The sequence below is a fragment of the Sturnira hondurensis genome, unplaced genomic scaffold (genome assembly GCF_014824575.4).
Source record: "Sturnira hondurensis isolate 20B ecotype Veracruz unplaced genomic scaffold, ASM1482457v3 Scaffold0022910, whole genome shotgun sequence".
In the NCBI taxonomy this organism is placed as follows: domain Eukaryota; kingdom Metazoa; phylum Chordata; class Mammalia; order Chiroptera; family Phyllostomidae; genus Sturnira; species Sturnira hondurensis.
Window position 1 is genome coordinate 2,199,094 of NW_028095541.1, and position 12,739 is coordinate 2,211,832.

General features: G+C 39.4%; 1 protein-coding gene across 2 annotated transcripts in view; it reads right to left on the reverse strand.

Annotated features, from left to right (window-relative positions):
* Positions 1 to 12,739, reverse strand: part of CENPP (centromere protein P) — a 286,410-nt gene that overhangs the window by 247,943 nt on the left and 25,728 nt on the right. For both annotated transcript variants that reach the window (XR_005065114.1, XM_037037156.1), the window contains exons 2-4: positions 10,882 to 11,063; positions 9,368 to 9,456; positions 992 to 1,080 (exon numbers count right to left, since the gene is read on the reverse strand). Coding sequence is in view for 1 of the 2 variants with exons in the window: in XM_037037156.1 (XP_036893051.1) it covers positions 992 to 1,080; positions 9,368 to 9,456; positions 10,882 to 11,063 (360 nt within the window). In the remaining variant the exon portion in view is untranslated. The remainder of the gene's footprint in view (positions 1 to 991; positions 1,081 to 9,367; positions 9,457 to 10,881; positions 11,064 to 12,739) is intronic.

Consider the following 12,739-nt stretch of genomic DNA (forward strand, 5'->3'; position numbering starts at 1 on the left):
ACATGAAAAGGTCACTGATTGGATTCCCAGTTAGGGCACATGCCTGGGTTGCGGGTTAGGTCCCCAGCTGGGGTGTGTGAGAGGCAGTTGATCTATTGATGTATCTCTCACACATCAGTGTTTTTCTTCCTCTCTCTCTCTCTCCCTCTCTGAAATAAAAAATAAAATCTTAACAAAAAAACAAAACTACACACTTCTGTTGCATGAATGTCTTACTGGCTAGTCATTTACCTTCGGCAACTACTATTGCACCCCTTTAATCCATTTTCCCTGTAGCATACTGAATAGGTTCTTTACAGAAAGGGTGTTATCCTTCTGCCTTCATTAAGCTCTGTTTAAAAGCTTCCAATAGCTTTACATGGGTCTAAGGTCTGTGATCAAACTCCTTACAACAAACTCCACATAATGTGGATCTTTCATAACTTGCTTCATCTTGTACCACACTCCCTTGTTTTTCCCTTCTATAATCACTCTGGCCTCCTTTCAGCTGCCCACAGACACCATGCTCCCTCCTAGCACAGTGCCTCCCACAGCTGTTCTTTCAAAGACCTCTTTGTTTATGCCTATTCATTTTCCAAATGTCAGTTCAAGTTTCAGGAAATCATTCCATGTTATCCCCAAAAGTTAAATTCCTGATGTATGCTTCAACAGCATTATGTAATTCTTCTGTGTAACATCTCACACAAGCACAATTTTAGATTTATCTCTGTGATTATTTAATACTTGACTTTTCCACTAGGCTATAAATTCCAAGAGGATCAAGGCTTATATCTGCTTTTATTCACAACTTAATTTTAATACCTGGTGCATAGTACATGTATAATAAATTTTTATTGAAAGAATGACATAGAGAACATAGGCTTAAATGTAAGCCGTAATAATGACATGAAACTTTCAGAGATATTTTGATATCTACTTACTAAGAAGAAAGGAAAGGCAAACTCATAGACTGAAAACAATAACTAAAAAAAAATTTTGTAAAATGTCTTACCTAGATACAAATTCACTTAGTTCTGAATATGCGGTGGGCTCCATTATTATGTTGAGGTCAGTAATAACAGAAGATAAATTCTCCTGATTCTAAAATTTTAAAAAAGTTTATGTATCAGAGCACAGTAAACATTCAAATAAAATAAAGACAAAAATAATTTTAAAATTTATGCAAAATGAAATGCCACCAAGTAACCAGAAAAGGTAATCTATAGAAGGTACTGAAAATATTGGTTATTTGTTAAAAGAATGAAATCAGATCCTTGCTCCATACCAAAAACCAAATGAACTTCAAGCGAATTACTTAAATGTTAACTAATTACTGAGCAAGAAAACACTTTCTACAAAACATTAATTAAAAAAGCAAAGAAATTAGATAAAAACTCAGAATATCTATATAAAATAACTTTATAACTAAAAGAGAAGCAATAAACTGAGGGAAAATTTTACCATAAACATAACACAGAGGAAAATTGAGAAGAAAAAGGCAAGGTACATTAACAACTCAAAGGTGAAGGCAATTTACATAGAAAACAATGTTTACTCTCATTAGTAACAAAATAAATAAAAATTAAAACAATGAGATGAGATTTTTTTCTATAACACCATTTGGGCAATGCATAACTTAAAATATTCAGTCTCTATGCCAACAATTTGATTTCTAAGAATCTGTCCTGACATAATAAGAAATGAAGACAAAGCCTTCTGGCTATTATAAAAAGCAAAAAGCAACTCAATATTCAATCATGGGGATTGCTAAATGAACTTACATATTTTGAAATGCAATTCACATTTTCTTCTTTATTCTAGTAAATTTTCCTCTATTATCTATTTGCCTATAATTCCTCTTTCACTTTTTTCATTTTGAAAAAAATCATATATTGACTCTCTGTTTTCTGTCTTCTAGCTTTTTCTTCTTCTCAGTTCTTCTTAAAGGTGACTTTTCTCAAGCCTATCCTTTATATTATACTCCTGGCTACTTCTAATACAGTTTTCATGACTATAATCATTATATCCCTCTGTCTCTCCTTCCTTTCTTTCTATCATTACCTTCCCTCCCTCCCTTCTTCCTTCCTCCTGTCAACCCTGTTACTATTTTTCTTTTCTTTTTTTTTATCATCACCCAAGGACATGTCCACTGATTTTTTATTTTCAAATTTTTTAGAGAGTAGAGAAGGAAAGGAGGGAGAGAGGGAGAGAAACATTAATGTGAGAGAGGAACATCAATTGTTTGCCCTTTGTATGCACCTTGGGTAGGGACTGAACCCACAACCCAGGTATGTACCCTGACTGGAAATCAAACTGTGACCTTTTGGTCTGTGGGACAACACACCAACCAAGCCACACTGACCAGGGCCTCTCTGTTACTCTTATTCAATTTTCTTTAAATATTTCCATTTGAGAGTTACAGCAATTTTATATAGCATGTTCTTGTATTTCCTGGATCAATCTTCCAAAATGAACTCATCTCCATTTTCTTATTAATTTCTCTCATGGTAGTATTTTTGTGTAGCTGAAAATGCAAGAACTCTGCATCATCTTTGTGTTCTGAACTCTGTAGCTCCTATCTACTGATAGGAGTAAGTCTAGGAATTTTTGCTATTTCCTAGAAACAGAGTGACTAGGTACACCTTGATTCTTCTCCATTTGTCTGGGTACTATCTGACTTGTTTCTTTGTATTTGAGTTGCTGGAGAAATAGATATTGATGGTTTATAATCTTTGTTTAGTTTTTCAGCCACTAAGGTTATAGTGGGGATTGTTAGTTTTAAGTAGGCATCCACCATTCTATACCTAATCAAAAACATACATTGCAGAGGCACAATTACAACTCAATAATAAAAAGACAACCCAATTAAGAACTGAGCAAAAGAGCTCAACAGACATTTCTTCACAGATGATAGATAAATGGCCAGAAAGCATATGAAAAGATGTTCAATATCACTAGTCCTCTAATAGTTCAATTTGACTCAGTAATTCTACTCTTAAGATATATATATCCAAGAAAATTGAAAACATGTCTACTTTAAAACTTGTATGAGAATGTTTACAGCAATACTCTTCATAACAGCCAAAAAGTGAAAATGACTTCAAATATCCATTAATTAATGAATGAATAAACAAAATGTGATATAACCTGAAATTGGATTATTCAGCCAAGAAAGAATAAAGTAATGATACATGCTACAACATGAATGAACCTTGAAAACATAAAATTAAAGAAGTCCATTGAAAAGACCACATATTATAATTCCATTCATAAGAACTATCTGGACTAGGCAAATCCACAGAGAGAAAACAGATTAGCTGTTGCTTAGATCTGGGCAGAAGGAGGGGGGACTGAGTGGTGATAAAGAGTATGAAGTTTTTCTTTCTTTTGCTTTTCTTAAGATTGTATTCATTTATTTTTAGAGAAAGTGGAAGGTAAGGAGAAAGAAAGGGAGAGAAACATCAATGTGAGAGAGAAACATCAATCGGTTGCCTCTCCTATGCATCCTGGCCAGGGACCAAACCCACAAGCAGGAATGTGCCCTGAAATTGAACTGAACCATCGACCTTTGACTTACTAGGACAACATCCAACCAAGTGAGCCACCCAGGCAGGGCTGGAGTTTCTTTCTGAGGTGATAATTTTCCAAAAATTGATGAAGTGATGGTTGCACAACTCTGAATACTAAAAACTATTAAGTATACAAGTATATATTAAATGGGTACATTATATGGTATATGAATTATATCTCAATAGAGCTGTTACAAAAAAGAAAAAAATCTGAGTCACATCTTGTCTTTTGTTCGAGTATGTGTGGGTATATAGATTTTGGCCTTTCACTGATTGTGAGAGGGAAATAAATAATCCTGTCAGCATAAAGCCTATGATTTACTGGCCCTCTAGTATATATTTTTTGGGGGGATGGACCAGTCTGGATTCTGTTCAGCCACTGAAAAGCTGACTTCAATGCATAGTTTCCCGTCTCTCTCTGGCATGTCACACTGCTAGTCAGGTCAACCTTCCCCGGTTGGTGAACAAGGGAAGGGAGCTTGTACACAAGCTGACTTCAAAGACACTGTGAGGCTGAGCAGCACACTCCTTTCTACCACAGTCCATTTCACTTAAGTCCAAAGTTTTCACTCTTCTCTTCAACTTGAGAATTGTGAGTAGAATCATTCAGAAAATGGTCCCATTAACTTTGTAAAATTTATATGCTGTCTACGAATTATCCTATATCAAATTGCAGTGTCTTCTTTCACTTGCATTTGAATGTATTCGTATCAGGTACATTTTCTTTGGTTCATGTGATATAGGAATTATTTTATTTTGTTTTTTATTTTTGACTTTAGAGAGGGGGAAAGGAAGGAATGGAGAAAGCAAGGAAGAGAAACATTGATGTGAGAAACATTGAGCAGTGCCTTCTGTACTTTCATATGTGCCCTGATGGGGGACCCAACCTATAACCCAGACCTGTGCCCCAACCAGGAATCTAACCAGCGACCTTTCATTTCACAGGATGACACGGAACCAACTAAGCCACACTGGCAGGGACAGGATTTTATTCTTTTAAATTAGAAAGTTTCTCTGTTTGGCCCTGACCGGTGTGGCTCAGTTGTTTCAGTGTTATCCTGCAAAGTGAAGGGTCACCAGTTGATTCCCAAGCCAGGGCACATGCCTGGGCTGCAGGCCCAGTCTCCTGGTTGGGGTGCAAGAGAGAGAGGCAGAAGATGGATGTTTCTCTCACACATCAATGCTTTTCTCATTCTATTTCTCTGTTCCTACCCTTCTCTCTAAAAATAAATAAATAAAATCTTTTAAAAAAATAATAATAAAAATAAAAACTTCCCTCTTATTTAATCATTTTGTTCATTTTATTGGGCTTCAGGGAGAAAAGTTATGAAAACACTGTCAATCTGTCCCTTTCCCCCAAACTCCCACCCATTACATTTATTATGTTGCATGAACTATGAATGCTGACACATGTCAATTCTTATGTTCTTGCAACTCTGTACAAAGAGTACAGCACTAAGAATACCAGACAATAAATCTGGGGAACTGAGATAAATGTTCCAACCACCTATGACAACAACAGCTGTGTCAACCAGGGTAATTGTTCAAATTCTCCACTATATTTCTGTTAAAAAATAAGAGGGATGACCTAGATAATCTATAAGGTCACTTTTGATTCCAACATTCTATTATGATGTGAAGTCATTTTGGTTTCTAACATTGTATTACCATGATTTTATTATAACATTCTATGAAGACAGAAATTGTTTAAATTTCCTGATAGCTAAATATCTCCCTCTAGTGGAAATTTTGTTAAAAAATGTTTTAGGACACAAAATTGTCTTTATTGATTTTTTTCTATCAGTCTCAATTACAAAAATCTGCTCAACATGTAAAATGGTAAAACCATTTAGAAAGCAATGTGGTACTATCAATCAGAATGCCCACATACATCTCCTTTGACTAGCATTCTACTAGAAATATATTTCTAAAGATATACTTTACTTTTATGAGTAGGCCTAGAATATGAGGATTTACCATTAAATAATAACAATTTTAAAAATAATTCTCATTACCACATTACATCATAATTCTAAGCAACAAAAACAAAAAAAATAAGATAGTCCTTTGTTTCCTTCTCCTTCAAAAAAGCCTAAATCCCACATATGACTTATCTCAAAAATCTTGCTGATTTAAGAGGTCTTTCTGATTGCTCTCAATATCTTGCTTACCAGCCTGGCTCTCAATAAGAATCATAAAATTGTAAAGGGGCAGAGAGAAAATGAGTATTCTTAACATAGCTAAGTACAATATGCTCTTTCTGCAGACAAGTAAGACCGAGCGGTTCAAAAACTCCTACATACTTTGAAATGTGAACAGTGACAATGCACATGTCTTTAGAGACTTGGCAATTACTATGTTCTGTCTCTTTCAATGAATATCAACTTTTCCTCTTAAAAAATTTTGTCCCCACATGCACTAATGCATATGGGACAGAAACTGCTGGCACCCTCAATTTTTCATTTCTTATGCCTCAAATTTTCATTAGGTACATGGCCATGAATAATGAAACTAAATTTCCAGCCTCCCTTGCACTAAATTATTAGCCAAGAGAATGTAGATGAAAATTATGGGTGTTATAATTTTTTAAGAGTATCCTTCAAAGGAAAAGGCAAAACTTTTCCTTCGAAAGGGAGCCTACTTTGCTCCTGACGGCTGAAATGCTAGAGTGATTTACACCATGATTTGGAAACCATGTGGGTAATGGCAGAGCCTGATTATCAAGAAGCCCTTGGAAAAACTTACATGACAATTTATTTAAGCAACAGAGAAATAGACTTCTAGTGCCTGAAACCACCTTTATTTTTTAGGTTTTCGTCATGTGCAGCTCAACTAATTCTAATTTGTTAAGCATGTAACTAATGATATTACCTTGGGCCATTAGTAAATGGTCAGAAAATTTTCAATCATGCTTCGGTAGTAGGGAATCAGAATATTAGCTTAAAACACTACTGACAGGGAGGTAAGGGCTGAGCTGCCCTCACCTGCTGCCACTACCTGGTGGGAGGCAAGAAACACGACCTCTGCAGCAGAAGAAGGGCCTGTGTGTCAGGGCCCACATGGCTCTGGTTCTGTCTGTGCTGCCTCACAGCAGCTACCCAGGACCAGCAAACCCAATCACTGTGGGAGACGCACAGTGCCAGTTCACCCTGGGAAGGCCTTTGGTCAGCCAGTAGCCATTCTTCAGAAGCATACCACGTTATAAAAAATGTCCCCAAACTGTGACCTTGTCTTTGATTTGACTCACAATGAGATCAAACTACTATCTGATGCTTCCTTCAGAGCCTTCAGGGGACCAAAGTATGCAAATTTTTAAAAAATGAAGTTAAAATACACAGTCTAAGAACAACAACAGAAAATGAAGTGTAGCCCTGGCTGGTGTAGCTCAGTGGATTGAGCGCGGGCCTGCGAACCAGAGGATTGGGGTTCAATTCCCAGTCAGGGCACATGCCTGGGTTGCAGGCCGGTTCCCTGAAGGCCGGTTCCCTGCAGGCCAACTCCCAGCAGGGGACGCACGAAAGGCAACCATACACTGATGTTTCTCTCCCTCTTTCCTTCCCCTCTAAAGATAAATAAATAAATAAAATATTTTTTAAAAACAAGAAAATGAAGTGTGTTTTACCATATGTCTCAGGCCAAGCCCCACTAACAAGAACACCAATCCATATTTGAGCACAACCCATCCAGATCCACTGAGCAATTCGTTCAACTCAACTTCAGAGGACAGTCTCTCTTTTCAATTGCATTTTTGGACAAACGCACCAAGGGCAAGCCTGGTAACTCATGGAATGACTATGAAAACAGATGAACACCTGTAGCAGAAAAAGCCTACAGGACCAAAAGGCTAGTAGGACACCCCTGAGCGGTTTCCTGGGTAATGTATATACTGACAGACCCTCTTATATATGGAACTGGACCTCAAGCCTATGACTTTACCACTTGACATGAACTGTAGACATGGCCCAATAATGGAGGCTAGAATGCAGGTGAGCATTGGAGTTTCACTACCCTGAGTTTAGGATCACATTAGCTGCAAGGAAAATGCAGTTGGTCCTTTTGTAATGTAAGCTTCCACAATGGGACAACATCCATGAGTTCCTGGGGTGCACTAGAAGTCTGGGGTCCTGGCACAAGCCATCCATCCTAAAGGAGACTAACCCATTTAGGTCCACATTCTGTTTCACTTTTCAGCAGATGACCATGCAAAACAACAATATCACTTTAGTGACATGTATCCAAGGCGTGGTGCCAACCTGGGAACAATACACCTCCCTAGGGTCACTCATTACCTATACCCCTGACTGTCCTATTCTGCTCAACCAGCCCTGGCAATGTCACACTGTTGGGTGTTCTTGGTTACCCTGGCAGTGTTGAAAGGGAAGCCCTGGCTGGATATCTCAGTTGGATAGAGTGTCATCCTGATATGCCAAGGTTCAGTTTTGAAGATAAAAAATATGAACAGTGAAAGGTCAGGACACATGCAAGAATTAACCAATGAATGCATAAGTGGAAACACAAGCTGATGTTTCTCCCTCCACCCCCACTTTCTCTCTCTCTCAAATCAATAAACACAGTTTTTTTTTTAAAAAAAAAGAAAGGGGACACTGTGGCAGAGCATCTGATAAGGGGCCTAGAAATTCCTCAGCTAATTCCCACTCAGCCTGCCAGCATCAATGGTGATAATCAGTATATGAACTGAAAAGAGTTCTCAAGAAGCAAATCCTCTGCTCCAAATAACTGGACCCAGACACTCCTGACTAGATCCTAAGGAGGCAGCATCCTGATTACCAAACATCAACTCCTGTCCCACATAAAGAAAGAAAACCTGGGGCTGTTTTTGTAGCTGAGGACAAGGAAGAGGAATCCTGGGACATGACTATAAATGTAAGTAAGCACCTTGTCCTTAGGACTTAGGACTTGGTATAATCACTAGCCTATATCCACTTTAGTTATGTGATAAGCTTAAGCCAAGGCAGCCTTCTTGCCCATCCTTGCTCCACTTTGTTGGTAGGCCCCGCTGGCAAAACCAGCTGGTTCAAAGTGTTTTCCGCTACTAAAGCATGAACCCCGCTCCAGTCAGTTCACAAAATTATGCCTGATCCCACTCTTTACAGAGCCAGCCTTGGAAGGGTGTCAGAGCCTTGTTCACCTACTCCATCCTGGTCTCACACTACACATTATCATTCTGTCTGCTTCCTGATTTTATGTGAAAATCTCAATCAAAAGTATCCTCCTCCTGTGTTGTGTCTCAGCAGTCTAATACAGCTTGCTGGCATAACTATGAACTACCTTAGAGTCTAGTCCTCTATCCCAGAGCAGTGTTCAGATGGCTGTGGTCCCAGACGACCATAACTTCATGAGGGACCCTAAATAACAACACCCAAATTCCTGACCTATAGGAAAGGGTGAGATAATAAATGTTGTTGCTTTAAGCCACTAAATTTGGAGGAACCTTATTAAGCAGCAATTGATAACACATAAGAGATGGCTGCTATATTAGCTAACTACTGAGGGCATCCAGGACTGTTCCCATGACCTTAGGGCTTGCACTGGTAGCCCAGGAGCATCTTGGAATCTACCCCACAATAAAGCACCTATATCCTTAGCAACAAAATACTATATGCAGTCGTGGGGGTACAGTATTTATACTTTAAACATTTTTTTGAAATTGTATCACTTTGCACAAATATGCTACAAGGAGATCCTGGTTCATGAACTCCTCCTCCACTTGGCCACTGCTGGAAGCTGGGGGTGGGGGTAGAGACTTTTTATTTCAAAGCAACAGAATCTTTGTTATCACAACACACTCTTTAATTTACCTGGACTTCCAGAATCTGAAATTCAACTTGAAATGTAATCATGTGGCAATTTCCTGATAATTTGTGTCTTTGTAGAACTTTCTTTATACCTATCAGAAAAACAAACATTTTATTTGCAAATAACAATTTCCTTCAAATATCCATTAATTAATTTTACGTGACTGTGTTTAACATTCATGTTGGTATATGTGTGAGGTATATGTTAATATTGGCATTGAAAATATCTAGAGTAATGTGCACCAAACTGATTACTTTTGTAAAACAGAATTAAATCAACTTGTACTTTTTAGTTCTCAATTATACCAAAGATTGCCATAAAGTATTAATGTTTTTCATATAATCATTTCAGTAAATCAAGATACAGAAATGTTAAAGTACCCCCTGAAGTAGCTTCATGCCCTTTCCCAGGCGATACTCTACCCCCCTGCCCCAAATAATCACTATTCTGACTTTATCAACATCTAGATTTGCTAATAAAGGTATTTTTAGAAGGGCACAATTCTACAAGGATAAAAAGAAAGAAAACAATGAAAGTAACCTAATTTGGGAAGCTGAAAATCATATGGATGAGTATTACATGGAAAAGTAGAACTTACTGGCAGACCTAGGAAAACCGAAACCCAAGCCAACAATAGGGAAAGCTCCGAATCAAACCCACTTACACAGCAAAATACCACAAAGGCATTCTCAACTGGTAGCACCAAGTACTTCAACAGATGGGGCTGAACTTGGAGCTCAAAACAGGAAGACTGAGACTTTTGTACTAATAAAAATCTACCTGGCCTAACTTCACTCTCCATTCTCTCTGCATTCCAACTCTTTTTTTCAAGTACCAAAAGTGTCTAAATACCATCACTCATTTCTATATGTAACTCAAACTTCCACTGAGGTGAGCTGTTCAAGACTAAGGGTCACTCTCCTTTCCATGTCTAGAGGGTTATTTTAATGGGAGCCAGGAGGTATTTCTAAAAGTGATCCCTTCTTTAGGGAACAGTTCTTCTGTCCAAACAAAGTTCCTGATATCCAACTGCACAGCTGAATTAGCCCCCACTTTCCTGTTAATGCATCACAGATCCGCGGTAATAAAACTTAGTTATTGAGACCAGAAACCCTCCTTGGGTAAACAGTCCAGGAGCTGAAACATTTACCTTAGCCACAGGCTACGATCAGTAAGAGTATAGCTCTATATATGAGGCATCTCTTGTGTCAGTGGTGGACAAACTCCTAAGATCTACAAATTAACAGTGCTATTGTTCTTACAGTCACTGATATCTGTTACTTGACTATCAAGTTAATTAGTAAGACAGTATCTCCTTAATATGTACCCCAGGCAGCTTTTAAAAGAGTTATTAGGTACATGGTGATGATCAAGACACCCTACAAAATAAGGCTTATCAAAACTGCACATTCAAACAGCTACCTTGTAGAATTTTAATTCAACGATATGCCACTGAATTTCCTATGCATAACAAGGTAAGCTTCAATACTGCCTCTAGATAAAATTTAACACTTACTCTTTTCTGTCATCTCAGTGCTTGTTAGGTTCTTTGTCTTCTTGGAATAACTGATTATATTGATGCCAGTAAGTGTGCTTAGAAACAAAAGTTCTGATTCTAAATGTCCAAGATTACTTCTCAGATCTTTTGAATATTTCCATTCTTCAGGATCAGATTGGCATATTTCTTGAAATAATTTCCTAAAAAAGAAATACCAGAAATAATTACTTCACGAAGAAACCAGGGACTTCCGGCCAAGATGGAGGCATAGGTGGAAACACTGTGCCTCCCCGCAGGACCAAGTTTAAAGACAACAAAGTTTTCGTAACAAAAACGCAACCAAAACACAGAAAATTGAACTGTACAGAAGTCCAACAACAACAAACCATTCAGCCAGACCAGTAAGAGGGGCGGAGTCACTGGCATAGTGGGGTCCTGCAGGAAAAAACAGCCAACCGACCCAGGAGTGCAGGCAGCACTTAGCCGATTCCAGGTGTGGGGTGGCAACAGGAGGACCCAGTGAGGGCACAAGGCGGCTGGCTGACTGGGGTCGCACATTCATGTGCAGATAAACCAAGCAAAGCAGTGAGCAAAGAGACAGACCAACCGGAAGAGCCCCAGCCATGGGAATTAGAGCCTGAAAGCACCAATTGGAAAGACTTTCAGGGTCGAGGTGCCGGGAGAAGCTCCCAGGCTCACAGAGAGTTTGTTGGAGAGACCCACAGGGTCCTGGAGGGTACACAAGCCCACACACCTGGTAAACACCACCAGAAGGGCCCAATTTGCTTGTGGGAAGCAGCAGAGGGGACAAAAATCTGAGAGCGAGCATAACAAATGCCATTGACCCTCTCTGACCCCGCCCCCACATACAGCATCACAACCCAGCGCCCTGGGTTGCCCCGCCCTGGTGAACAACTAAGGCTCCGCCCCTCGTATGTAATAGGTGAGAACAGGCCAAAACATTATGGCTCAAAAACAGCTCAAGGCCCCAGAGCCAATAACTCTAAGTGAGCAAGAAATAGCTAACCTTTCAGATGCACAGTTCAGTAAGAATCTAAAGAACTTGAGACACGTGGTTATAAACTAAGGGGGGGGGGAATGGTGGGGGAGGGGTGTGCAGAATGGAGGGGAATGAAGGGGGGGAATAGGACAACTGTAATGGCATAATCAATAAAATATATTTTTAAAAAAAGAAACCATCTAAGCCCTGGCCAGCATGGCTCAGCTGGTTGGAGCATTGTTCGATAAAGCAAACAGTCACAGGTTCAATCCCCAATTAGGGCACATACCTAGGTTGTAGGTTCGGTCCCTGGTTGGGGAGTGTTGGGAACTTCCCTACCTGGTTTCAGAAGCTGTAATCCCCCATGGCTACAGCTGAGTGAGGGACCTTCTGACCACAAGCCACTAAGGAGACAAAGCTTATCTCCCTCCCAGGGGCACTGCCTCTGCTCCTTTTACTTCACCCTGCCTGGCCCCCAATACTTAATCGCTTAGCAAATGATGGGGGCCCCCAAAGAAGGACTTGGGGACTGCAGAAAAAGAGGGTGATGGACCCTTGCCCCTCGGCTTTGACATAGCCTGAGTCCTCATTCCATCTGGAAGAAGTCTCCTAATCTCTTGGCTGCCTTAATTCTGCCACCTGACTTAAGCCTGAGACAATGCCAGTGGTGGGTGCTATCCTGTGCTGGAAAGGGGGGGGGGGGGTTCCCTAGGGTGATCAGGCCTAAGAAAGAATGCATAAAATCCTGTGAAGCCTACTTTGCTAATACCCTCAATTTAAATAATAAGGGACCAAGCAGGAAGTGAGTTTGTTCCCCAAAGTTTTATGGCCCTTTAATTATATGACCCTGACTCAGAATAAGCCCTCAGAGTTCTT